Consider the following 27,994-nt stretch of genomic DNA (forward strand, 5'->3'; position numbering starts at 1 on the left):
ACATGCACTTGGTCGCTGGAGGAACTGGAAGCCGGCCAGGGCCGCTGGAGCGGAGTGAATACAGGGGAGGGTGGTAGACGTTGAAGGCAGAGGTGGGCAGAGGCTGCTGGGTTAAGCTTACGTGAAGCTAGAAGGAGCCTGTGTTCCAATCCTCCCGTTGCAACTGCGCCCTGAAGAAACTTGGCTTATGATTCAAAGTAAAGCTTTTAAGTCGAGGCCAGTATATAAACCACTCAAACTTTTAGACTCATTGAATTGTGAACATAACCATATTGGCAACTAGGTTTGTTTGGGTTTTTTTTCCCCCACTAAATCCTGTAACAAGCCCATGTGGGTATTGTAGGATTATTTTTATTAGGTGTTATCAGCCGCACCCTCTGGATGAGAAAACTAGGGCTTAATGTAACTTGTACAAGGGGATTTATGTGGCCCAGGCAGGATTCAAACCTGTGCTCTCTCTACTACTCCACTATCCTGCCCCTCCCTGTGATGTAGGAAAGATGTCGGGGTTCTGAGCCCACCCCAAGAAAGAATTCTTGAGATGTCTTTGGTGCAAAAAGAAAAAAAGTGGTTTTGTTAAAGCACGGGGACAGGACCTGTAGGCAGAAAGAGCCGCACTGGGGTCATGAGGAGTGGCAGATTATATACTTTCAAGTTGGGAGGGGTTAGGGCTAGCGTAAGTCTCTAGGGAATTTTGGAAGCAAAGTTTCCAGGACCTTGAGGGGGCTAGCTGCTGTTAGGAAAAGGTCATTTATTAGTGTCTAATAAAACTTGAGTCATGAGACCCTTCAGATGTATATGGGTGGGTCATATGCTTGGGGGATGACTGCCAACACATACCTTGGGGGGTAGAGATAAAGGAAGCTTCCAAAGGAATTTTTATATGTTGAAGTAGACTTACAGGATGCTGGGGATTGGGCTAAGATTGCCCTTTGCCCTTAGCAAAATATTAACATCGAGGCAGCTGAGTTCCTAGAGGAATGTCACTCTGCCTGTTTCGAGGACAGTGGGCTGTAGGTAATAAGGAAATTTAATTTTTTTTTGCCTTTGTTTCCCACATCACCTACACCTACCACCTGACTTCCTCTGTGTGAGCTGCCAAGCGGTTTTCATTAAAAGTGCACAATCTGTATTTCTGTGAAAGTCTGGAAGTAAAGCAGGCTGGAGAAATCATAAGTACATATCACATCACACACCATCACCACCCAACAGCTGCTCCAGTCTTGGATGAGCAGTTGGAAGTCTGTCTGGTCTGTTCTGGAAATGCAGTGCTGGTGTTGTCCCCTGTTGGTCTATAAGGCCTTGAAGTGCAAGTTTGCTGTTGGTGCAACTTGCTCTTGGTGACCCCTCTTACCCAGAGCCTTGTGGGTATTTGCACATTGAATGAAGATGATGAGGGGTGAACAAACGAACAAAAGGCTGAACTAGAAGGAACTAGAGATCATCCAGGCCAGTGGTTCCAAAAGTATTGTGCCAATCTCCTGGGAAGCTTTTAAAACATGCAGATTCCCAACTTGGCATACAGACATCAGGCGCTACTATTATGTCATATTGAGATCCATGGACATGATAGTGACACTGTAGTAATGTGAGAATGTCCCCGTTCTTGGCAGATAGATACATGCTGAAGTGTTTAGGGTCACATATGATGCTATCAACAGATACTTTCAAGATGATTCTGCAACGTGTGTCTGTGCATGGTGAACCTAGGTGAAATCTCTATGGGTTTTCACTGTACTCTGTTTTCAACTATTCTATAGTTTAGAACTTTTTCAAAATTTAAAAAAAGTCCAAAGGGGAGGAAGGAGATTTTTTAAAAATACAGATTCCCAGATTCCATTTCCATATTCTAAATCAGTGGATCTGTATTTTTCCATTTCCCTCCATTCTGTTGCACAAAGTTGGGTACCACTGATCTCATTCAACTCTAGACTCTCCTCCTCACCCATTTCACAGGAGGAAAAACTGAGGACCCAAAAGAGTGACTGATTCAAGATCACCCAAGTGGATTAGCAGTAACATCAGGCCTGGAATGCAGATCTCTATTTCGTCATGAAAAATTTAGCTCTCTAGCCCAGTGTGTGTGTGGGGGGGGGCGGGTGGGGTGTAGAGGGGAGGAGAATGATAAGGGGCCGTGAGTGGAGTGGGGTGGGTGGAGGGAGGTATCTTTGCCTAGGAAGGCAAGTGTAGATGGCCTTCTAGAGCCCCGTTGCTTTTAACACAACCTAGTGGCGATTCTTGGGTTTTTTTCATAACTATTTAAGAGAACTCTAAGCAAGTCCACTTTGGTGGCCACCAATAGTTTCAAGAAAGAAACCCTGGCCCCTCAGCTCGGGCGCCGTTGGCGTCCCGTCGCCATGGAGACAGACAGTTCCATTCTTCCTCAAGGGGTGGTCTTGATTTTCTGTCCGTTCCTAACCCGCAGGCGGTGCCCAGAAGTTGCTCTGAGGAACCAGAGGGGCTTATATAGGGCTTTAGAGCTCCTTACGAGAAGGGGGCTGCGCGAGGTGGGTGCTCCCCGCTCCGGAGGGGGCCGGGCGTCTGGGGCCCACCCCGGGGCCCCGGGTGGTGCGTCCCAGGACTGGTGGGGGGGGCCCCCTCCGAGCTCTGCGCCCCCCTCCGCCGCAGGGAAGCGCGCCCCAGCCAGCCAGCCCGCGGACCTCCTGCACGCAACCTCAGGATGCCAGAGACCCAGAGCTCCCGCCAGGACCCCCGGCGATGGAAGAAGAAGCAGCCGGTGTGCCGCACGGTCAGCCAGATCTGCCCGCCCCCGCGGCGGCCCCTGACCGTGGCCGACATCCGACCCGGCATGGAGAACGAGAGGCTGGGAGTCGTGCGGGATTCCATGTTTCAGAACCCGCTCATCGTCAAGGTGAGCCGCCCCCACGCCCGCCACCCCTCGGCGCTCGCCCCCTCGCCCCCTCGCTGGGCACCCACGCTGCCGGGGCTTCCACCGCCAAGCCCCGGCCCACGGGACCCAGCGGACCGAGCGCAGTGTTGGAAGCTCCCGCTCTGGTCCAGACAGACCTGGACCCCTGTGCGGTCTCCCGGGCAGATCGCATCGCCTCCCTGCGCCTCAGTTTCCTAATCCTCAAAGTGGGATGATAACGGCGCTCATTAGAGGGAGTGATGGGGAGGGTTGAATAGGGGCCCCTGGCACAGCGGCTGACACGCGGTGAGCCCGCAGGGTTGGCTGCTGTTGTTCACCCGGGAGCCCGCCGGCGAGCCCCCAGGGGGACCGACAGGGAACACGCACCCACACTATGTCCTTACTCGCCAGCTGCCAGCCCTCTCGGGGTGCCGGCTGCCTGCCCCCTTTCCCCTGCACGCTACGATGCACGCTGCGATGCAGCAAGGGTTCTGTCCCTCTCCTGCAAGCATCACCCCACAAGTTAATTTCCATCCAATCATACTCTTATCCAGAATTACAGCCCGAAGAGAAAAGAGCGCGAAACTCTCTGCCCTAGGGGGCTCGCAGGCACGAAGGAGGGAGGGAGCTGCGGTTTCTTAACTAGATCGCCTTCCCGTTTATTGCACACTCCCTCCCTTCAGAGGTGTCGGGACTGGCGATCACCCAACGCTGGCGTGGCATCGCCACACCTTCCCGGGGCCACAGGAAGAGTCAAGCTGAGGTTTGGCTCCCGGGGAGCTGGTCAGGGAGCAAGTTTGTCCTGTGCCACTGGAGGGCAGTGTGCTTTCAAAAATGCACGCAGTTCCCAGAAGTGCAAGGCCCAGCTGGTAACCATGGATTCGGTAAAAATGTATCTGAACGCCAGGAGCTCATGAAAGCCCAGAGGTTTTTGTTGTTGTTTTGTGGGGGTTTTTTTGTTTGTTTGTTTTTGGTTTTGTTTGGTTCAGGGAACCTGGGCTTTCTTAACATCATGCTAGAATTAGCTGAGTTCACGACTCCTATGAAAACATGCACTCTATCCTGTTGCCTTCCCCAAACTTTGTTCCTGGTCCTGGCTTATCACACTAGCACTCTTCCGTTTAATGTGCTCCTTTTCTTAGCAACCCCCCCCACCAAGTGGAACAAGGTCCTTTATTAATACCTAGGTGAGAAGAGCCACTCTCAGTAGACAGATGGGACAGATGGGGCTCACCATTCTGGGTTCGAGGGGAGAATCAAGTCCTCCACCTCTGATCGGCCGCCGCTTTAGTGTTAGGTCATTGCATTCGCTCAGGCAGGTACTAGTGGGCCAGTTCCGTTCTACTTACATATAAAATAAACCGCGTTATAGAGTTATTCGTATTCTCCCCAGTAAATTAGCAGCATGGGACGCCCACCCCAAACTATATAAGTTTGACCTTTGAACGATGTGGATTTGATCTTATGCCGGCCCATTTATATGCACATTTAAAAAAATAAATACTGTATTGCAGTACTGTAAATGTTTTTTCTCTTCTTTGATTTTCTTTTGCTGTTGTTTTATTTTATTAAAAAATTTTTAATTTAAATTCAATTAACTAACATATAATGTATTATTGGCTTCAGAGGTAGAGGTCAGTGATTCATCAGTGTTATATAATGCCCAGTGCTCATTACATCATGTGCCCTCCTTAATGTCCATCTTCTTTGATTTTCTTAATAACATTTTTTCCCTCTCGCTCACTTTATTGTAAGAATACAGTGTATAGTACATATAACATACCAAATATGTGTTAACCGACTGTTGGCCATAAGGCTTCTGCTCAACAGTAGGCTGATAGTAGTTAAGTTTTGGGGGAGTAAAGAGTTATAGTGGTGGGGTACTTGGCTGGCTCAGTCAGTAGAGCATGCGACTCTTGATCTTGGGGTGGTGAGTCCAAGCCCCACATTGGGCGTAGAGCTTACTTAAAAAAAAGTTATAGTGGAGTTTCAAGTAGTTGGGAGTCAGCACCCCTAACCCTCTGCCTTGTCCAGGGGTCAACTGTCTACACATATTCTACACATATACACACACATATATATACATACAGACCTATAGGTATATGCATACGTACATACATGCATTTATTACACATACACGTACGTTTTATGTGTATATGTACACACATACACACATGCATATACGTATATTATATGTATATTATACACGTATGAGTAAAAACCTCCCCTCTTTCCTTTTGCTCACCCTATATATCAAGAAGGACAATATTTGGCCTCTGGATGGCACTAGCTGAACAGCTTCCAGAATGAATTCAATTCCCCAATTCCTGAACCTACGCTTCGGGGTTGGAAGATGTGCAGATGACTGACCCACAGCCGGGAGGGGAGGTTCTGTCTTCAAGGCAGGAGAGGAAGAGCAGGACCACCCTGGCCGGGTGGTGACCCAGCCTGAGCAGCAGGGGGCCGCTTCCAGGCACGCTCTGGTGATGGTGCTTAGCTCTTCTCGGGTCAGGGACAGCTAGCCTTTCCTCCCTCTGGTTCTTGATGGGCTCTAAGCTCCTTTCCGTAGCAGTTAAGATTATGTCCCCATTTCAATATTTACCACCGCTACAAGATTTTCTACCAAAACCTGGCCTAACTAAAAGTTGCAGAGACATTGAGAGCAAGACAGAGCCTTGAATGTTACCTTTTCCAGACCCTTCCTTACAGATGGGTACACTGAGGCCATCTGTCGTGGGCTCTTTGCACAAGGTTGTGGCAGAGCCTGGGTCAGAAGCTACGTTCACGGGCTCCCAGCCCAGCATTGTTTTCCCACTCCAAACAGCTTCCTGTATTTAAATGAAATTTAAATTATGAAAACACTTTGGGATTTTCGGCTTTAAAGCAAAAAAGATTGGAAAGCATTCAAGATAGTGGAGCCTTAAAAAAATTATTTTTTTAATATGTCGTTGGGATTCTGTTGATCCTCAGCTTGTGGATTTCTTCACTGTGGTATCCTGGGGCACAAGCCCACGTTTCCAGACCCCCATGTGAGTGTGCACCTTCTCGTGTGTGGCAGAGGTGGGAGTGCCCTCTCCCAAGGGTGTCTTTAAGAGGATGAGGATGAAGTATATTTTGGTCTTGTCTAAGTCTGAACCTGAAGGTTGCATCTATATGGAAAACTCTACCACCTTAGAAATAGTCATTGATTCCACCCTGTGGGGGGGGGGGGGTTGTTGCTCAAATTGTTTTCTCCAGTGAAGAGGATCAGGATTTGTTTAACTTAAAATGCAGACACACCGTCTGAACAAACCCAACACTGCTATTTCACACCCATGGAATTTACCAGGACGTATACACATCAGTTATTCAAGAATGTGTCTGCAAGAAGCCACACAGTAACCAAGTGAAAAGTGAAAAACTCAGACATCCAAGCAGGTATTTTATCTACAAATGCTCAACAACTCCTTGCCTCATTTAAAATCAAGCCCACTGGTTATTAGTGGGACTGATCGAGTCAACTGGGTGTTTTATGTGGCCACAAAAAGAGGTAAATATTTTCCATTAGAAAGGGCTTCTACTCTATTGTATAAAGTGACGTGCAGTTAGCCAGTTTTCCTTCAAATGTGACTCTCTGGGAAGAATAAAATTAGAGAAAGAACCAAGCTTCTTTCTGCTTGATTCCCATTCCCCCAGAATTCTGTGACTCAACATAGGATCCTGCTACAATAGCCTTCAAGGCTCCTTCAAAGAAGCTGTCAGGGTGCACCCTGCCTGCCATCGGAACTCAGCTGATATCCTGTCAATACAATTATAGGGGAGAGACTGCCTGGTTTGCTCCCCTGACAGCCTTGAATCCTCCATCACCCTGGAGAGGCAGGCAATATACAGGGGTGGAATTTATTGAATCGAGCACCCTTAGAAAATTCACATGATCATGGCACCTGATTTTTTTTTCATAATTTATCACTGACTTTGTTTTTCTGTGGGGGTTTGTGTCACAAATAAGAAGTGCATGCATTTGTGAAATAGAGTCATAAAATCACATCATTTGGGGCTAGAAGGAGGCTTACAGACATCCAGTCCAAAATTTTTTTTTTTTTTTTTTTGAGGATGTTAAGGCCCAGGGAGAGGAAGAGACTCATCCAAGGTGCCCTCTGACCTGGTCACAGAAGTGGGATGAGATTCATGTCTCCTGACTTCCAGCCCCCGTGCTCTTCTGGCCACGTTACATAACCAATTAATTAATGACAACCCAGATTGGTTACTTCTACACGGCAGGCAGTCGAAAAATGTTCACCACGGAATCTGATTCCAATATCATTTTCCTCAACATTCCTTCCAATGTGAGCTCTACTCATTTCCCAGGATTTGTTGACAGCCAAGAAGTGTTTATTGAATGTTTTCTATGTGCCCAGCACCATCCTAAGCTCTCTTGGGAGGTGGGGGTGGGCGGTGCATAGAAACAAGTTCAGATCGCAGCCGTCACCCTGCCCACAAGCCACAAGGAGTTAACTGTTTAGCTGGGGAGATGGAGTGTGTATGTATATATTGCTTAGCACGGCACCTGCCTTAAAGCAAGCTCTCAGGAAATTAGCTCTTACCGTTGCGCACAAACACACACATAGACATGCACATGCCTAATAGGATAAGCAATGCTATGGGTCACCCCTTGCAAGCTTCAAGGGCAGTGCACCAGCCAGAGGGTCCAGATTTAGGGGAAGGAAGGCCTGAGCAGGACTCCGTGCACTTTATGAAGGAACAGACCTGGAACTGGACCTTGAAGCGTGGAGAGTTAGATTCTGATCGGGGCAGACTAGGAAAAATTCAGCCCTCTGGGGCCAAATGATTTCACCCTCCTTAGATCCTAAGTGTTCAAAAGTTTCCACCTCAAATGGAGTTCTGGTTTTTCGAGACTAGGTGCTGCTGCTGGGATCATTATCATTATCATTGCGAGGAAGCATTTATTTAGAGCTGGTGTGTTCAAATCGGATGCTCTACAAAATCAGGCAACCACACCATGCCCACTAATGGCTTAGCATCTCTAATAAATACTGATGCTGGTGAACGTAAATGCCTCGAGACAATCGCAAAGAAGGCGGGCAGACAAACACACAGTTGTACAAATACCCCAGCGTGGGTCAGTATTTGTATTACGTTTGAGTAAAATATGAAAATGTTACACTGGGTTTTATCTGTTGAAGAGAATATACCTCTGATTGCTCAGATCCTTCTACGTTCCATTACAATGTAACAGGAGAAAAGAAAATGTTACGAGGGGGATGAAGTACTGAGCTGCCCATTCTAAGGGCCCCTCTCGACTAGCCAGAGGTAGGGTTCATTTCTCCAGGGAAAGCCATGGGTTTCTCTCTCTCTTGGTCCTTTATACATTTTTCTTCTTTTTAAATCAAAGCCTCCCCCTTTCTGGTGCCCAGTCACACCATTTGGTGAGCAGAGGCTGAAGCAGTGAACTAATCTTGCTCAGCATCCGGCCCTTTAAGAAAGCCAAGTTGCTCCCTCGCAGGCTTTTCACCATCCCCTGGAGTGGCTGCCCCGATGGAGGAGGCCACCTTCCTCCATCCCTCTGGAGAAGGGGTGCTTTGGCTCTGAAATGTTAATGCAAATAAACCCTCGGAATTGGGGTTCCTCAGGTATGAACCCATCCACCTTCTGATTATGTGGCTCTCAGAACACTGCAATGTGGTGGGAAGGCCAGTCCCTCAGGAAGAGTTCTGAATCCATGGTGAGCAAGTCAGCAGTCGCTTCCAGCACCTTCCAGAATCTTCTAGGCTCAAGTGTTGTTCATTGTATAATTCAGGCCGCTTCTCCTTTATTTGAAAGACAAGGTGTTCTTGATTTACAACTGGTCCTGTGGACAAAATTTCCAATCCCTGTTTTCTATTGCAGTGGTTTTCAAGCTGTTCAGTGGTCTCGGGAAGGACTGGGGTTCCCACAAAATGTCTTGGTCACACTCTTCTTGAGAAAATGTATCTTTAACTGTTTAAAAAGTATAATGAAAAGGAAGCTCAGTTCAATGTGTTCTATATGAAATGCTTGCACCGGGGACCACCAACTCATTAGCGATGAAGTTGACTAGTTTAGGGGGCTATCAGTTCTGTGTTTGTGCTGGAACCGCGGTGAATGTGGCACAGACAGGGAAGACTGTAACCAAGCACAGATCATTCTGGACTCTCAGGCTGGGCAAATCCGTTCGTGCGGGATGGTGTGCACAGCTCTGCCACGGCCCCTGGGAACTGCGCTCCGTTCAAACTCAGACCCACTGCTCCTGCTTCAGAACCTTCTGGCTGGTCAGGCCAAAGCAAGCGAATGCACAACACAGTCTCAATTACACTGCGTTGTGGTTGGTTTTAGCGTATATTGTAAATGTTGTGTGCTTCTTGTCCGACTTTTGTATTTGTAAAAAAAAAAAAAAAAATGAGAGCATTTGTTTCATTGGTAACAATTCAACTCTCCATGAAATTGCTCCCTGACTCTCCTTTCAAGCTCCTGAGTCAATGAGGACTGTTAACACAATTCCGGGCTATAGGTTTTGTTCTCCTACAATCACACACACACACAAATGTAGTCATAACCGGGCAGATATGCCATCCCCTGGACGGCAGCCTTGGGATCCAGGCAGATCCAAGGGTGAGCTCTGTCTCGGCCACTTTCTTGGGAACGTTCCTTACCTTTGAGCCTCAGTTTCCTGTCTGTAAAATGGGTGATAGCAGCTGACAGTGAGAGGACAGGTATGCCGGGCGCAGGCATGCCCGCTTTTGTTACTTTTCCATTATTCCGATTCCAAATATTTGTGTTCCTCAAAACAACCTTCGTGTTCTCATCCATCGACTTTTAAGTACGTGTTGTAAATCCGAATGTATAAAATAAATTTATGAGACAAATCTGCCCAAGTGCTGCTTTGTTCCCCCTTCGTGCTCTTGTTGAAAAATAGTGTCGCCCACAGATGGTAACCACACTTGCCATTTTGAGAATTTCGTAGTGTATATAATTGTCAAATCACTATGTTGTACGCCTGAAACCGATATGATATTATACGTCAACTCTACCTCCATAAAAGAAAAATACCGTCATCCACCTCGTCTCAAATTTCTTGCAACTGTGCGCCCTGGCGGAGGGTGAGAACAATCTGGTTTCTAGCTCTCTTGAGGGTGCTTGGGCAAGTGGCTTAAATTCTGAGCCTCAGTTTCCTTCTCCGTAAAGTATGGGTGATGATACCTACCTTGCCGACTTGTCAAGGATACAACGAAGGCTGATTTAGATGAGATGCTATTTTACGGAATACACAGTAACCTTCTGGAATCAGACCAGGGCTTCTCAACTGAGGCAGGAGGTGCTTCTGCTCCCCAAGGAACATCTGGTCATGTCTGGAGGCCTTCTTGGTTATCACCACTGGGCTGGGGGTGCTATGGGCATCGAGTGAGCAAAAGTCAGTGATGCTGCTCAACATCCTCTCCTGCACCTCCAACCCCCGCAGCAGGGAAGCATCTGGTCCCAAATGTCAACAGTGCTGAGGCTGAGGAACCCCGAATCGGAGAACGACCACCTGGAGAATTCACGGTGAGCTCTCGCATGGTCCAAGGGCTCTTGAAACCCAATACAAAGACTGTAGAAATGAGACTGTTCTATTATAATTGCTTCTCTCTCCCTTGTTTGCCTTTGTTTCCCCTCCTACACATTTATGGCAATTTCATTTTATTTATTCATTTATTTTTGGAGAGAGGGAGCGAGAGCGTGAGCGGGGCGGGGGGGAAGGGTGCACAGAGGGAGAAGGAGAGAGAGAATCTTAAGCAGGCTCCATGCCAAGTGTGGAGCTGGATGCGGGGCTCGATCTTACAACCCTGAGATCATGACCTGAGCCAAAATCAAGAGTTGGATGCTCAACCAACTGAGCCATCCAGGTGCCCCATTTTATGACAATTTTAAATCCCCCCCCCTTTCCCTCAGTGACAGTTTCCAAAAGTTTGCTGGCTTTTGTCTGGGGCCTGTCTATCTCCAGCCTCACCCATGGTAGTTAAAAAAAATAAAAAGCATTTCCAACAATCCATGCAGTGTGGCTCAATAATTCATCAGATAAACTAACTGGCATGGGGGCCAGTTTGTTGAGCACCCATGGACTACCACCCAAGCTTTGTTTCCCTGGTGCACCACCTTCCTAGGGTTTGGTTTGGCTGGGTTTTTCTCAGCATAAACTCATTTAGGATTTTAAACAGAATTGATCTGGTAACCAGAAATTAAGCTCCCGGTGGGCCAGAGCCCCATCATAGCATAGCCCTTATGCTCATTGTGGCACGAAGTACAGCATTCCAGGGAAGCAAATAAATGTGCTTTATAAAGAAAACAGCTGTATTTTTCCACCCAATAATTTAAAGGCACATCAGCGTTTGGTTAAGAAACTGACTCACGGGGGGTCAACATGCATACCACATGGGGAGGTGGGGACAGCGGCCGGCCAAAACCATTGTAGAAAACACATAATGAGCCCAAAAGAAGGACTTTTGACCTTTTATACGAACCAAACTATACATATCTGGGAGACCAATGAACCCAGAAGCATACATGACACATTTCCTTGCCTGGATCAAAATCTTTTGTGTTGGTGCAGAGGAATGAAAGTGGAGATTCAGAAAGTCTTGGAATCCAGGGCCCGGCATCAGTGAAAGGCCACACCTTGGCCACGTGGCCGAGCATCACGTCAAAGCTACGACACAGTACCAGAGAAAAAGCCCTAGTGAGCTTGGATGCCACAGCCCCCCACAGCAGTGGGGCCGCCCAACGAGACATTGGGAGGTGATTGTTTTAAAAAATGTTATTGTTAAGTCATCTCTATACCCAACGTGGGGCTCGAACCTACAACCCTGAGATCAAGAGTCGCCTGCTCCACCGACTGAACCAGCCAGGCGCCCCGAGAGAGGGGATCTTCAGGCTATCACATTTCAGTTGAGGGAATTAGAAAGTTTGCTGGCAGCTTTGTTGGGCAACCTAACTGGACAGTAGTGAGTTTGTCTTGCCGCATTCAAATGCCATCTTAATGTTCCCATTATGTAGAATTGCATTCATATCCCCCCTCCGCCCCCAGTGGGTCTTTCAGGACAGAGAGGTTGGCTTGCTTATTTATTGGTTTGTTTGCTTGTTTATTGGCTTATTTTTTAGTGTGTATCTGAGACTGTTAACAGGCCCATCAACCACTGAGCAAAAATTTAGTAAGCCCCTACTGTGTGCAGGGCGCTGGGGAAAACGTAAGAAGTTTGAGGATTCGTTTCCAAGAAGCTTATGGTCTGGTGAGGGGAGAACCAGACTTTGCACACCACAACCAATAATAAAAGTTACTAAAGGCGAAGGAGAGGTGAGGGGAGGCAAGAGGGGCCATATATCAGAGCTTGTGCATCGGGGCCGGGGCTGTGGGCCAGGCTGGGTGCCAGGATGTGCCGGGACAGGAGGGGCACCCGGAACGGGGCTGGCCTGAGCAAAGGCACAGAGTCTGAAATGGGCAAGGCGTCCTCATTAAGAACGAACAACTGTAGGATCCTGTGTTCGCTATGAGGAAAGAAGCAGGAGATACCTTCATTTACTCAGTGCTTGAATCGAGAGGTACTTTTGAGCACATATGGTGCACCAGGCTCAGAGCTAGGCACCCAGGATGTGGGGGTAAACCGACCTGCAGATAGGCGATGCCCTCCAAGAGCTTATAATCTAGTAAGCAGAAACAGCCAGAAAAACAAACAGCTAAGTGGGACCCACGCAAGGACAACCATCCTCCGGATGGGATCCTGGCTCAGTGCTGAGGGCAGCACCTGGGGAGGGGAGGCAAGGGAATGTCTCAGGCCTGAGCGGCTGGAGCCGACTCGTCACACAAGGGTTGATAAGTGTGTGTAGGGAGCTGGGGGGCTAGGGAGAGGTGGGTCCAGGTTTTGTATGGCCTGCAGCTGATGCCCTTTTGAGATCCCTCTTTAAGGAACAGATAAATAGTGTTGGAAATTACGTCCAAGGCCTTGGATGGGGCCACGTGCAAGGAAGCAACTCTGAAGCTAAAGTTTCATTAACTTCAGGGTAAATCCAACTTTGACGGTGTGTGTGTGTGTGTGTGTGTGTGTGTGTGTGTGTGTGTGCAGCTTTCTAGGAAAAGGCGTGGCATGTTGAAAGCGCGCCTGGGGGAGGAATGTGCAGACGACCAGATCTGAGAGTCCATGGGTCTGGTTACGGGTCATGCGTTCATTCTGTAAGCACCGCACCAGGCACACCAGCCCCGGGACCACAGTGACGAACTCGCAGTCTCTTGTTGACCCTGAAACCTTGGGAGGGTCTCAGCCTCGGTCCTACACACCTGAGTGGCTTCTCCTCCGAGAATTACCCTAAGCTGACCTTTCATTTGTTTATTTGACCATTTGCAAAATGTTTATGGATGGGCGGGTACGTGCCAGTCCATAGCTGGGCCCTGAGGGTACCTTGGCGGGCAGGAGAGCCTTCGTTTCTGTCTATGGGCAGCTTGCAAGACCTGCTGAAGACAGACAATAAGGCAACTATCCCAGACCTACGGAGAAGCATCGCAGGGAGGCGAGGGCGCTAAAGGGGGTCAACCAGGAGGCTAGGGGAGGTCTACTCTGAGGACGTGACATTGTAGCCCGACCTTCAGAACTGGGAAGAGGCGGTCAGTTAAGAGGTGCTGGGGGCAGAGTGTGCGTGTGTCCGTGGGTGGGCCGTGAGTGTAGACCATTCCAGGCAAAATAAGAGGTTTAGTGCCTCGACGGCAAGGAGGCGGTTGGAACTCTGGAGGCTGCAGTGAAGCGTCAGGGAAGAAGTGCTGAAGGGAGGCTGGGCAGGGCCTCCAGCCGGGCCATGAGACCAGCGGGGCCAAAGTGAGTGGATAAACGGGGCAGAGCACAGAGGGCTGAGAGTCCACAGCAAGGCCGCCGTGTCAGCTCCCCCCTCCCTGCACTCGGGGTCACAGGCCAAACAAGGGGGGGAGCCCCGCTGGGGTGCTGTGGTTTGACTTGAGGCAGCCAGGGGGCGCTCTCCGCTATCCTCCGAGTCCCCTACCAGGCTTCACATCTGGACACCGCGATGGCTGGGGTTAGCAACTACGATTTGTTTACTTTTTGCAAGTTAAACAAGCCCCCCCACCCCCAGTCTGTCAGGCTCAGAATTTCCACCGAGTCCTTTGAGGGAACCTGCTGGAGGGCTACCAAGGGTCCCCCAGGGGCGAGTGCTGGGCTTCGTGGCTGCCTCCGAAAACTTTATAAACTGTCACGGAAGATTTTGCTCACTCTGGAGGCACCCAATGGGCATACATTCGAGGTTTGAGCAAGTCTTTTAAAAAACTCCCCTTCTAAGAGGAAAGCGTCTGTCTGGCATTTCCGAAAGCTCCATCTTTTCTTAGGCAGCTGCTTGCTTCTTTCCGCAGATCCTCCCTGAGTCTCCTGGCAGGATGCTCATGGGCCTGACTTCTCCGGAGCGGGAGTGGGAGGACGCTGAGGCCTGGGGTCTGGGTTCCCAGGAAGCTCCTGGCTGCAGCCACATTTGGCCAGCAGTGACCCCCCCCCCCACCACCACCACAGTGCCAGCTGATACCAGGCTCCCTCCACAGAGCCCTTCTCAGGCACCATCTTCTCAAAGTCTCTGCAACAGTCCTAAGAGACGGGAATGCTGTCCTTCCATTTTACAGATGGGGATGCTAAGGCTTAAAGAGGTCACGCACGTTGCCCACGGTCATCCAGCCAATGCAGAGGAGGCGCCGGGCCTCGAGCCCGGGCTCTGACTCCACGTGGCCTGTGGTCATAACCACTGCACAGATCAGAAGAACTTGGTGGCCATGGACGGCACTGTTTGTTGAGTACCTACCAAGCGCCAGCCTCCTTCAGGCAGGATCTCAACTCTGCGAGGTCATCGAACTTTGGAGCTCAGAAAGACTCAGGAGCATGCCCGAGGTCATGCGGAGGGTCAATGGCAGAGGAGGGGCTGGTGCTGTGGCCTGTGAGTCCACAGCTTGTCATGGTCCTTCCATGTTGTGCTGCATTGTCCATTACCTGGGAAGAAGAATCCAGTTCATCTTCGTCATCAAATCTACACAGATCCAGGGGCACCTGAGTGGCTCAGTGGGTTAAGCGTTTGCCTTCGGCTCAGGTCATGATCTCAGGCTCCTAGGATAGAGCTCCACATGGGGCTCCCTGCTCAGTGGGGAGCCTGCTTCTCTCTCTCTCTCTCTCAAATAAATAAATAAAATCTTAAAAAAAAAATCTACGTAGATCTGAAGGGTCAACCTCACCCCGAGTGTGCTTGCTGTTCTCGAGGAGTGTGTAGTCTAGTTGGGGACCTGCACACACCTAGAAGTGGCTGCAAGAGGCTGAAATCAGGAGGGCCAGGGGGGTGGCCCAGACGCAGAAGGCTGTTAACAGAGTTGGTTAGGAAGAGGAGAGGGTCCCCAGCCTGGAGCGGCCTCAGGACTGGGCAGCACTCAGCGGAGCTGAGATGAGGGAAAAGTCATTTTAGATGTAGAAATGGCCAGGCGAGGTGAGAAATGGGACACCCCAAGCTTGGGTGTGTTTGGAGGGAAAGTCTGGAGCAAACTGAATGTGAGGAAGACAGAGCGGGTCAGGAGCCCGCACTTTGGATGAACAGATGGTTTCAAGAAGAGGCAAGCCCGGAGAGGAAAGACGCGTGGATACCTTGCTTGGCACAGAAGTCTGGAGTTTAGGTTATTCTAAACGTGCGCATCTACCTGCTAGCAGGCTGGGAGACAACTGGCATCCAGGCTGACCAGAACCGCCTCCCCCTTTCAAAGGGAAGGTGCCCCCTCCTCTGCTCCCACCCATCACCCCATCCCCTCCCCGCCTCCCTAATCAGGGAGAGCAAATTGTTATCAGATTAGCGCCAACAATGAAAAGCACAGTCCTGCGCCCTCACCCTCCCAGTTAGTTAGCATTTAGATAGACTGGGACAGGGGCCCACACAATAGGTATCAAAGCCCTGTAGGGCGGCGGGAGGGATTAATTTCTTTAACCAACAGGCCTGATCTGGCCTAACTCATTACCTTGCCTTGTCAGTGTGGATGTTAGATTCGATTGAAGATTATACCATTTAGGTCTGTCTCTTGTTTTCCACCGAAACCGGGGGGCTATTGAGTTGCACGCTCGCATAGCCCGCGTCAATACTCAGCGGCCTGAGGTTCTAATTCTGCTTCATTTAAACTTCATCAACTTTTCCAATCAAGTGGAAGGATCCGAAATGGGCTCTGTGAGCAGAAAGGCCCGCTTCCCTTTGTCAGATAATTTATTCTGTTTTCTCTTCCCTCCCAGCCTTGCTCTCTTTCTCTCTCCAGCCTCGCTCTCTTTCTCTCTCCCCCCTCCTCACCCCGGTGCTGAAAATGAGATTACAGTATTTAAATGACTATGATAATCAATCTAGGGACCCGGAGCTGAGATTGAGGTTAATTATTCTTAGCAGAACAAAGAAGCGTGATGCCTTTGGGGACGCAGAGGTGCAATCTGGGTTTCTTGCCTGTGTTTTTTTTCCCCCTGAAATTGCAGTTTTAGGAGTCTTTTCTTGTTCCTAACTAGGCGCCGAGTGTGATTCTGAGCGTCGGCAGCCCCTAAGAGAGCAGAAATGTAATTTTGAGCTGATAAACAGCTAACGGCCTTCAATCAACAATTTTAATAGGAAAAAAAAAGTCACTTATATGGTATGAGTACAGATCTAATGAAAGGGTGATCATTTACCTTATTTATTTTTAAACACGCTAGGAATAATTTCCCACTGTGTTAGAACTAGTAATTACAGCCGCACGGTGCACCCGTAAACTTTTGAATGAGGAGCCTTGTCACTCAGGTGGTCTTCTCCCTGGCAGCTTTTGCTGCTATAAAAGTTGAAATTTTGTCATGTTTTGGCTAATTGGAAACAGGGTCATTATAGCATTGAAACTCTACATGAAAGTGACTTGTTCAATTGTTACCTGAAGCATTCACAAGCTGGCCAGTCATCGTGCTGGTGCCTACCCCCCCACCCCAGCTTCTAAAACAGAGAGAATCAAAATATGTATATTTCTTTGTCTCCCTCTGCTATCTTGTCAGAGCTGTTTTACATGCTGCCACCCAATGTTATCTTTTATTTGTGTCAGGAGAAAGGATTTGACAAGTTCAGTATACAATGTTCATTTGGCAAGGCAAATTTTTCATACCAATTTTGAGTAGGAAATGAAACTATCTTTCAACGGAATGAGCAACATCATTTTTGGACAGACTTATTATGAGAGAGAGGATTGCAGAACTTTATTTCCTCGCACGATCCTGAAAAGTCGAATCCATTTTTTAAGAAAGGAAGATTCGGTTTCCACACGCCACCCTAGTTGGGGGAAATAAGAAAGGCCCGTAATGTCTTCAAAGAGGGATGCCTACTCTTATATTCCCCTCGCTGCTCCCCACAAGTTATTAATAGGCTGGAATAAATTGTTCGTTTTCTATATTATAATGACTTTGTTTCAGGCCCTTTAAACTGTGGGTGAGTCCCTGACAGTTCTCTGCATTTGCAAAGCAAAATATTTAATAACCACCATCGTAGGAAGGAGCAGCAAAGACCATAAGCAACCCGATTTGTGAAGAGTGAAAGCCCCCCACCTCCCCATCCACTTTCCATCACTGTTTACCTAAAAAAGAAGACTCTCTCACCCTCCGTGCTACCAAATTCATTTGGGGCAGTGGTTTATGGTGACATTTTTCTTTCTTAAAGCAAATATTGACTCACCGTGGGGAAATTAAAACTCCATTAGGCATTGTTACATTGTACGGCTGCATCGCCCCAGCCAAGCGACTATTAATTGGTTTCTTCCTCAGGAATAATTCAGGGAGGGCCGAGGCAAAGGGGAAAGAGAAGATGGATCGGAACCATAATTTCTTAAAATGACACCCATCTAAATCAGCCCAGGTGATCATTATGTGGTTATTAATCTAAATATAAAGAAGACGCCACCTAATAACATAATGAATTTATCAGTGCAAAAAGCCCGCGGTCGAGTTATTTCCAGGCTGGGGAGAATACATTTCAAGCCGCACTTGGGCCAGCCTCGACCAGCTTTGGGCAACTCAGGACTGCCTTCCCCGGGCACGAGCAGCCTGATTCCCCTATTTGGGTGTAAGAGGTTTTTCTTTCCTGAGATAAGATTCCCCTTCCAGCCCGTTCACTGCTTCCTTCCCAATGCGAATGGGCTGCTTTTCTGCAGCCACCCATTCTCTCTCTGGCCCCCAGCTCTCCCTGTGCTGCCCCGCCCCCATGCACCTGCCCCATCAGGACTGCTCTGGTCGTTCTAGGGGCTGGTGATTTTGCCCTCTGCTTGAGTTGGATAGGGCTGCTGTAACAAATGACCACAATGTGGGCGGCTTAAAATCAGTTTGTTGCCTCCCAGGCCTGGAAGCTAGAAGTCCAAGATCAAGGTGTCGGCAGGGCTGGCTCCTTCTGAGGGCTGGGAGAGAGGGATTTACCGCGAGCCTCCCTCTCTGGCTTGTAGATGGCCATGTCCATATTCACATGGCATTCTCCCTGCATATGTATTTATGTCCATATTTCCCCTTTTTATAGGGACACCAGTCCTATTGCACTGGGGGCCCACTCCACTCCATTAAGACCTCATTCTCATGAATTACCTTTGAAATGACCCTATGGCCAGATCAGGTCACACATTGAGGTACTTGAGGTCAGGACATTGACAGGTGACTGCTTTGGGCTTGGGTCCTGGTCCTTGGTCCATGACTTGTGGTAAGGATAATGGGGCTATCTGTAGAGAGGCATCCTTCATGTTGGACTTGAGGCTGCCGTCCTGATGAGGGCTGTGGATACGGCAAACATTTAGAGTTCTGTGGTCCCCCTCCATGGGGTGTGGACCACTCATAGGATAAGCAATCACATATGTTCTTGTGCCATCTATGGTACTTTTGCCTTGTTGGTATTTAATGCGTAAGCATAACTAACTTGGGGCACCAACCATCTATACAATACTCTTGGAGGGCAGATTCCACAGCATGCTCCTTTTTATCTTCCACAGATCTATTTATGCATCCAACCATCCCTCCATCTGCTCACCCATCCATCCATGCATTCATCCATCTTCTGTTTTAGGCAACAGATACCTTAGTATTTACTGAATTTCCAATATACATGCCTGGCACTGGGCTAGGCATTAGAGAAAGATCGATGAACAAAATTTGACATGATCATTACTCTCTGGAGCCTTCCAGTCTAATTGGGCAGATGAGCATTAATCAAAACATCATGAATAAGTGTGAGATTTCAAGTATGGCGAGAGCCAAGGAGGAGAAGCTTCTGGGGCATCCGGGAGGCTTCACGTAGGTGGGGGGCCACGGAAGTCTACTTGGATAAAATGAAGACTGAGCTGGGATTTGAATTAACCAGGGGAAGAATGTGTGTGTATGGGACAGGTTTTGGGGTGGGGTGAAGGGGAAGGACAAGGGCATTCCAGCCACATAGGAGAGCATGTGCAAAAAGCCTGTTGTGGAGAGAGTATGGGGATTCAAGGCACTGAAATAAGGCCAGAGTGGCTGGGATGTGGGGATGTGAGAGAATGGTGTGAGGGAGGGATCATGCAGGTCCTTAGCAGAGGCCACTCAGGGAGTTTGACCTGTAGCCCAAGAGTAACGGAAGTCAGTGAAGGCCATTAAGCAGGGGTTAGGACTGGCAGCAGAGGGACACAGTCAGATTGGCATTGGAAAGACCCTCTGGCTACAGAGCATAGATTGGAGTGCCCAGGGTGGCCGTGGGGAGATCGATTAGGGGCTTATGGAGTAATGCAGGAAGGAGAGAGGCTGAGCCAACCTGATTGCTCCAAAAGCAAGCATCTCAGTCCCTGACTATTGCCCCAGAGCCACTCCCCTTTTCTGTGTGTTTGATCTGGACTTGGCATTTTCCTGAAAACTCCCTGGTTCCATAGCAGTCCTCTCCTACACAGAGTTCTAGTGGTCATTTCCTCTGGTTTTGCCTTTCTGTATGTCTGGTCCTGTCTGATCTGGATCATTTGGAAATTTCTCAAAGTTTCTGGTTCACTGATGGAGCGCTTTCTTGTCTTCTTACACTATATTGGACTTTTTCCTTTTGAAAAATACTTTCTTTGTTTTTTCATGGTATTTTGGGAGGGTGGGAAGGTAGACATCTGTCCTCAGTTCACCATTTTGAGCCAATCTCCTCATTTCTCCTTCCTAAGATTTTGAAAGCATTACATCTCATTATGTGCTACTAGGAGCCTTCCAAATCATAGCTTAAGGATAGTTATGTTGATCTTAAAAAAAAAAAAAAAGTTTTAGAAGCTACCTTAGCATCTACCTATAAGTTAAATATAACAAAGAATGTTTCCATTTTTTCCCAATGACTAGAGCTACCCTATGAACTGGAAACCACTTCCTTGTGATCTGAAGAAAAACCCTTCTGTTCTAATTCTTCCTACCAGACTGCTAAGGTACTAGAAAATCTCAACAGAATCCCTCCTCTTATTTGAGGCAGCTGGGAATTCCGTGAATATGTCCAGAGGGGGAGGCACCATATTAAGCCATTTTACACAACAGAACACTTGCTCCTCCTCTGGTCATGGTGAGTAAGCTCCTCTCAGACCAACCCTCCCAGAGGGAACATCTATAAACTCTGGATAAGATTTAAAAAACCAACCAACCAACCAACCAACCACCTCCCCCCGCCAAAACCCCAACTACCCAAAGGCTCTGGGAAGGGAATGAACACAGGTGGATACAGAAGCCAGAAGAAGATGCTGACCCATGGAAGAAGAGAAAAGCAGGAAGTGCTTCTCTCATTTGGAAAATGGTTTTTAGTGAAATGCCAGGCTACCGTCAGTGCTGCACACGGTGTCTAGAATTTGGATAGAAACCTGTGGTTCTATTCAACCTGTGGTTGAAGAACCAGAAGATGGAGTTTGAGCAAACCACAGTCACTAGGGAAATGAAGGAAGAATCCAGGAAAAGAGAGAACCAGAGAAGAGAAGTCCAAATTCAGTATATAACTCTGCCCAAGTCTCTGGAAGATCCCTGAACCACATATGGGTGGGACAGACTTTTAAAAGTTCAACCAAGGCTAAAATAAGTGAACTTGGATTTGAGCTGCTGCCCATCACAGAAGACAGAATTTTTAGTTTGAGTTCAGTCAAGTTAGCCACTTGTAAACAAAACAAAACAGAACAAAAAATTCCTAGGAGGAATATAACCTAATGCAGAGTCGCAATGTCTAGAGTATATTTCAAAGTACTTAACACACAGAAATAGGAAAACATGACTCACTGTCAAGTGAAAAGGCACTTAATTGAGACAAACCTCATAGATTGCTCATATTTGGAATTTATAGTCAAGAATTTGAAGTGGTAATTATAACTATGTTCAAGATGTAGAGGAAAATATGTTCATAATACATGAAAAGATAGGAAAAAGAACCAACAAGAACCAAATGGAAACTATAGAAGTGAAAATATCCAAAACAAAAAAATTCACTGAATGAGCTCCACATCAGAGTCTCTATAACAGAAGAGTCAGTGAACTTGACTATATTAGTAGAAATTATCCAACCGGGGAATAGAGAAAACAGATGGAAAAAAGCAGGCAGATCCTCAGGGACCTATGAGACTATATCAAAAGATCTAACGTATGTGTAATTGAAGAAATAATGATCACAACTTCCCCAGATTTATACAAAGACATACATTTATAGATTATAAGTTCAGGTTTCTTTTTTAAAGTATTTTTTAAAAAATAAGAAAACCACACCTATGCACAATATAGTCAAATTGCTAAGAACCAGAGAAAATCTTGAAATCAGACAGAGAAAAATAACATATTGCTTACAAGGGAATAGGAATTCAAAAAACCACTGACTTCCTATCAGAAACAGAGTCCAGTAACAGAGACCTTAGCCTGGGTTTGTTTATTAGAATTTCTAGTTCTTTAAAAGAAAATCAGGGAGCAAGACATAATACAGGTGAGCCTGAATTTAGCTGAGGGAGGAAAGGTGATATAAGGAAGGAAGGTGTGTTTGTGGGGACCAAGTGGATGAGATCCCTAAGCAACAGGTGCACAGAGAATCTGAGGGATGCGAAGAGGTGCATGGCTCGGAATCCACATTTGAGAAACATCGTCAGCTGCACCATCTTGCTGGCAGCCTGTCCTACCTGTGCCATGAGCTTTAGACTTGGACCTATCTGCCTCCTGACCCTCCTTCTGCCACTTTCCATCCACATGGCCTCAGGGAACTGATTTTACCTCCTCAATCCTCAGTTCCCTGTCTACAAAAAAGGGGTGATTATAGCCTTTCCTGACCCTACCCCTGCTCGGAGATGTTTTATGTGCCTACCTCTTTGCCTCTGTAATAGCCCGTGTGCCTTGCTGTCATTGCTCTTAGCATACATATTATAATGTCTGTTCTTGTGGGTTTCTTGTGGGCAGGAACCAGGCCTCAGTCATCTTTTTATCCCCAGTGCCTACAGTACTTGGCATAAAGTAGGTGCTCAATAAAGGTTTGTCGAATGAGTGAATGAATAAATGGTTTAATGAGTACCTGGGAGACCATTTCCTAGTAAATTGTAAACTTGGCATTTCTATGGACTTCTAAATTTATTTTTCAATTCAAACTTGAGGCGCTTTCATTTTAAGATTTAAGGACAGGGTGTTCTCCACGAAGGAGCACAAAGCTTTGTGTGCAGGTGGGTGACAGCTGTGAGCCCACAGTTCGACCTTGTGGAGAAGCAAAATATCTATGCACAGAACTTTGTATCACTAAAACACAATTAAAGATTTTATTTTTTTTAAGTCATCTCTACACCCAATGTGGGGCTCGCACTCATGACCCTGAGATCAAGAGTCACATGCTCTACCAACTGAGTCAGCCAGGCGCCCCTCATTGAAACACAATTAATGTCAATAATGAGTGTGTTTTCAAAACCCCAAGTGCCTAAGAGCAGTGGAAATACATATGGGAACTTGTTGGGGGCTTGGGAGATTGTTTCTGGTCTGCCTTTCAATTTGAGCATTTAACAAGTAAATCCAAATGGGGACATGGGAGCCATGGTCCCACTGTCAGATGTGCGTTCTGCCTGGGCAGCCCGGAGCACAAAGGGAAAAAAGAGGGAACACATGGCCAGTCCCAAACTAGAAAGGGCTTTTCTGTGACAGGATATTGAGCTGTTTGATAAAGCCCAATATTACGCTTGAATTATACTTGAATGCTTAGAAATAGAGCATTGTTCAAAGACACTTAACATGGACTCAGGTGGATCCCTTTTCTTCTGCAGCCTTCTGAGGTGGTTTTGTAGGCTGTAATGATTTGTATTGTATTTATAAGCTGACAGGGTAATCCTGAGAACAGCAGGAGGGGAAGCAACCCAGGCAAGACTTCTCAACCCTGCTAATTAAAACAATCCTTCCTCCCCCCAGCGAAGGCTAATGAGACAGAAAGAGAGTGGGCTAATGAAAATGTCACCACGAGATTGCCCACTTATTTTATTTATTTACTTAATGCTGTAACTTCCATTTGGGGGTTCTGAGAGAGAGACGTTTTCAAAAACTTGCTAGAAGGCCCTTTCTTATTCATCACTGCTCCGCATAGCATGAGCTGTTACCAAGCATATCTTTAGGGGTAGGAGATTTTATCTCCAGTTGTCAATAATAACAATATTCTAGGAAGAGGGGTTTGCCTGTGTTCACTTCGAGCAAAAGAAAAATGAAAGGAATCTGAATCCCTTTTCAAAGTATCTTCCCCCAAATCCAAGAGGCCACTTTGCTTATGAGAGCCTTGGGCCCCCCAGCGCCGTTGGCCAGTCAAGGTGAAGACGGGTCACTGATACTGAGTGGTGTTTGGTGAGACAAGTGTACTGTGCTCAGACTTAACCTTGATCCCATCAGCGTTTGGCTCTGCCAAGATGGCGAGAATTCAACTCATATGTTATTTAACAGAGCCCAGCGCGACCTGACCCTTCGATACCATGAAGGCACCCCAGTGTCTTCCACCTTCATTTCGGCCCCTTGAGTTCTTGGTGATTTCGGCTAATGATTTCATTGGCACCCACTGTCCAACCAGATCAGTGGAAGGAAGGAAGGAAAGAAGGAAGGAAGGAAGGAAGGGAGGGAGGAAGGGAGGGAGGAAGGAAGGAAGTAAGGAAGTGTTCAACTTGGTATAGATCAGCTAAGTGGGATTTTTATGCTGGTGAGTCTGAGTTATTGTTGCCAGAGGGTATTCGCACAACAGGGTACTTGTGCCGTGAGGCTCAATGTCACAGTCCCTCAGCCGCAGATGCTTATTACCCCGGAGAATTGAAGGAACCCAGAGAAGAGACTCTGGTTATGGATTTGGTAGGTATATTCATTTCCCATGGCTGCCATAACAAACCATCAAAAACTGGATGGCTTGAAACCATGGAAATATATTCCCTCACAGTTCAATGAGCATGAGTCTAAAATCAAGGTGTCACCTTGAGAATCTCTGAGAATCCTTCCTTGCATGCTTCAGCTTCTGGGGGGCTCCAGGCGTCCCTTGGACTGAATCACACCCCTCACTGCCCCAGTGGTCACATGGTCGTCTCCTCTGTTGGGCTTCTGCTGTTCTTTCTTATAAGGACACTTCTCGCTGAATTTGGGGTCCACGTGGATAATCCAGGGTGATCTCGAGATATCTCAAGATCCTTAACTTAATTACATCTGCAAAGGCCCTTTTTCCAAATAAGGTCACACTTGGAGTTTCTGGGGATGCATCTCTTTGAGGGCTGCCATTTAACCCGCCATAGTGGGATTGGACCAAATCAAGCTGAGTTAGTCATTTGATCCCAGTCAATTAAATGAGCATTTCCCACCCTTGCTTCAAGAAAGAATTTATTCCTACCTCTTTTCCATGGCATGAAAGTACATACAGAGTGACTTTTATAAAAAGAAGCTTCAGAAAAGAATACAACTTTTTAAAGACTTTTCTCATGGACCATTCCACCCTTCTATATTTAAAGTTGCAGATTTTAATGCTGTAGCAATTAAAAGCGATACTTACGAAGACTTCAAACAATGGGAAAAATGCTCATGACATAATGATAAGTGGGGGGAAAGCAGAACATAAAATTCTACCTCTGGTTTGGTCACAGGTTTGTAAAAATTATCTTTGTCCATGAACAGAGCCTGCAAGGGAACTCTGAAAAATGAAAGCAGTAACAATTATACATAGGGGATAGATATTCTAGATGGTTCTCCCCCATCACGATTAAAAAATTCGTGTTATGAAGATAATAAAAAATTATAATAGGGGTTGCCTCTCAGGGGGAGAGGGGGACTCTTGAGAGACAGGAACAAGAGGAAGATTTAGTCTTCATTTTCCACCTTTTGCATCTTTTGAACCTTGGGCTGTGTGCATGTAATACTCATTCAAAAAACCAAATGCATAAAAAGATGAAGTCCTGTTATCATGAAGCCTCTGATCACTGTCTCCCCAAGAGCTGAACCTGCTCTCTGAACACTCCCTTAGCCGTTTCTACAGGATTAGTGCATTTATCATAGTGCTCTGTGATCGTTTGTATGCTTCTTGCAACTGGAGTGTAGACAACAGCAGGTGCTAAGTCCCAAAGGTGAAAGACTGTATGATACACTCCAGGAACAGAAAGATGGTCAGTATTTGCAGGCTCAAATTTGAGGCAGGACGTGGCAACAGAAGGGTCTGGAGGAAGGATTCTTGGATGCCATGGTAGGAGTCTGGGCTTTGTTTGAGGGCAGCGGGAAGCCATTGAGAGGGACATGATCACACTGGCATTGTAGAGAATGATTGCTCTGAGTGTGGGAAACAAGAATACAGTATTTTCACCATAGAGATATAATAGATGTAAATAAATCTCAAGAGTATATAGGTAATAGTAAAATAATTAGGAAGTGATGAGTTTTGAGTATTTATTACCTTTGTTTTTTAATATAACTTACTTAATTGTAAGTATATATAATTTAATTTTAATAATGACTTTAACAATTGGCTTGCAAAATACCTGAATATTTAACAGCTCTGGTGAACTGGTACAAAGTGGCTCTGCACACCACTGGTTTCAGCTGAGTCTTAAATGTATACATTTTAGGAGAATGTAATTGCCACCACATAGCAGAATCTCTGGGATAAGAGGATCCCTGAGTTCCCCTTTATTTTGCAGGGTAGGGAAGATATAGTCACTGTTCTTTTTTTTAATTTTTAAATTTTTTTTAGAGAGGGAGAGAGGGCAGGGTGGGGCAGGGGGAGAGGGAGAGAGAGAGGGAGAGAGAGAGAGAGAAAATCTCAAGCAGGCTCCACACCCAGAGCAGAGCCTGATGCAGGTCTCGATCTCACAACCCTGAGATCATGACCTGGGCCGAAATCCAGAATTGGACACTTAATTGACTTAGCCACCCATGAGCCCTACTATTCCTTTTTTTTTTTTTTTTAAAGTAGGCTGCATGCCCAGCATGGAGCTCTATACAAGGCTCAAACTCAACCCCGAGATCAAGACCTGAGCTGAAATCAAGAGTTGGACGCCTAACCAACTGAGCCACCCAGGCGCCACTTGGTCACTCTTCTTAAAGTCTTAGGAAGAAGTTGAACATGACATTTCACTTGCACTGGACCTAGCCCTAGGTCTCCCAAAGACCTGGAGGATATAGGTGGAAACTGGTCAGCCAGCAAGGGGCTTCTGTGGTAGAGGCATGCAGGTTTAGCATTCCCTGTCCCTTTTGACCTGCTTAAATTACTAGCTTTGGCTCGCCATGGTTAAGCCCTCAGGCAGCATCTTCCTCCTCCCACCCACTTCTAAACTCTGGGTTGATCTGCTTTCATCTCCCCGACTCATCCTCAGAGACACCAGCCACTGTTCCAACTCTTCCTCTGGGTAATCTGCCTTACTCTCCATGTCCAGAGCTGGTCTTGTCCCTTGATCTTATGATCACCAGCCAGGGAAGAATGGGAAATCTCAGTATCAGCAGCAGCAGCAGCAGAAATATCAATATCCTCTCCCTCATTATCACCATCATCACCATCACCCTCACCACCGTCATTACCATCATCATCACCAGCACCATCATCATCACCATTATCACCCTCATCATCACCATCATCATCACCATTATCACCCTCATCATCACCATCATCATCACCATCATTATCACCATCATCACCATCACCACCACCATCATCAACCTCACCATCATCACCATCACCCTCGCCACCGTCATCACCATCACCACCACCATCATCATCATCACCATCACCCTCACCATTGTCATCACCCTCACCACCATCACCACCACCATCATCATCACCACCACCATCATCATCACCATCATCACCACCACCATCACCATCACCCTCACTATCATCACCATTTTCAGCAGGAGCAATAATAGTAACAGCAACCCACATTTACTGAGTCCTTTCTAGGAGCTAGGCACCAGTTTTAACATGCATTCTCTCATAAAATCCTCACAGTAAGCCCTCAAGAGTAGGTACTATTGTTATTCCCATTTTCCAGGTGAGGAAACTGAGGCTCACACTGCTAGTGAGTGGTGAAGCCAAGATCTGAACCTCAGCTGGGCTGACGCCAAAGCCTCAGTTGGGCGGATGCCATTGATGAGCTATTGACAATGATGATTAGCAACTAGTAACACTTGAGAGTTTACAAAATACTGTTGCACTCGTCATTTGCTACCACCCCTGTGAGGCCAGCATTAATTACTGCTGTCATCTGATAATCAAGGAACCAGAGGCTCCGAGAGGTGAAGGCACTTTAAGGTCCCACACATGGCAGGTGGTGGAGGGGTTCTTGAACCCAGGTCTTGAACCCTGCGGGCTGTGTGGGCTGCCCTATTTTACATAAACACCTTCTGGGGCCTGGGCTGTTCTTCAGCAAAAATCTCCCATATATGGCACTTTCTGATGCAACCTGTGTGTGTTCCCAAAATAGCTGTTGAGTGACAGTCCAGCCTCCTTGATTTGAAGCTTGCAAAGACCACCATATTCATCACCACCAGTCTTCTCTTACTCAGCCCCGCATCCTAAATCCGCAACATCAGGGTTGGTGGGACCGCCCCCCTCTTTGTTTTCAAAGTGAAGTGTGGAGAAGCGTACCCCATAAATCTGCCATTTGCATATGTT

The 27,994-nt window shown here is 47.1% G+C and overlaps 1 protein-coding gene across 1 annotated transcript in view; it reads left to right on the forward strand.

The window, feature by feature from the left end:
* The first annotated feature begins 2,680 nt into the window (after window positions 1–2,680).
* CFAP77 (cilia and flagella associated protein 77) overlaps window positions 2,681–27,994 on the forward strand; it is a 126,129-nt gene continuing 100,815 nt past the window's right edge. Inside the window, exon 1 of the mRNA XM_036079740.2 lies at window positions 2,681–2,872. Within this exon, the coding sequence (XP_035935633.1) occupies window positions 2,681–2,872 (192 nt within the window). The remainder of the gene's footprint in view (window positions 2,873–27,994) is intronic.

Source organism: Halichoerus grypus, chromosome 14, assembly GCF_964656455.1.
Source record: "Halichoerus grypus chromosome 14, mHalGry1.hap1.1, whole genome shotgun sequence".
Classification (NCBI taxonomy): Eukaryota; Metazoa; Chordata; class Mammalia; order Carnivora; family Phocidae; genus Halichoerus; species Halichoerus grypus.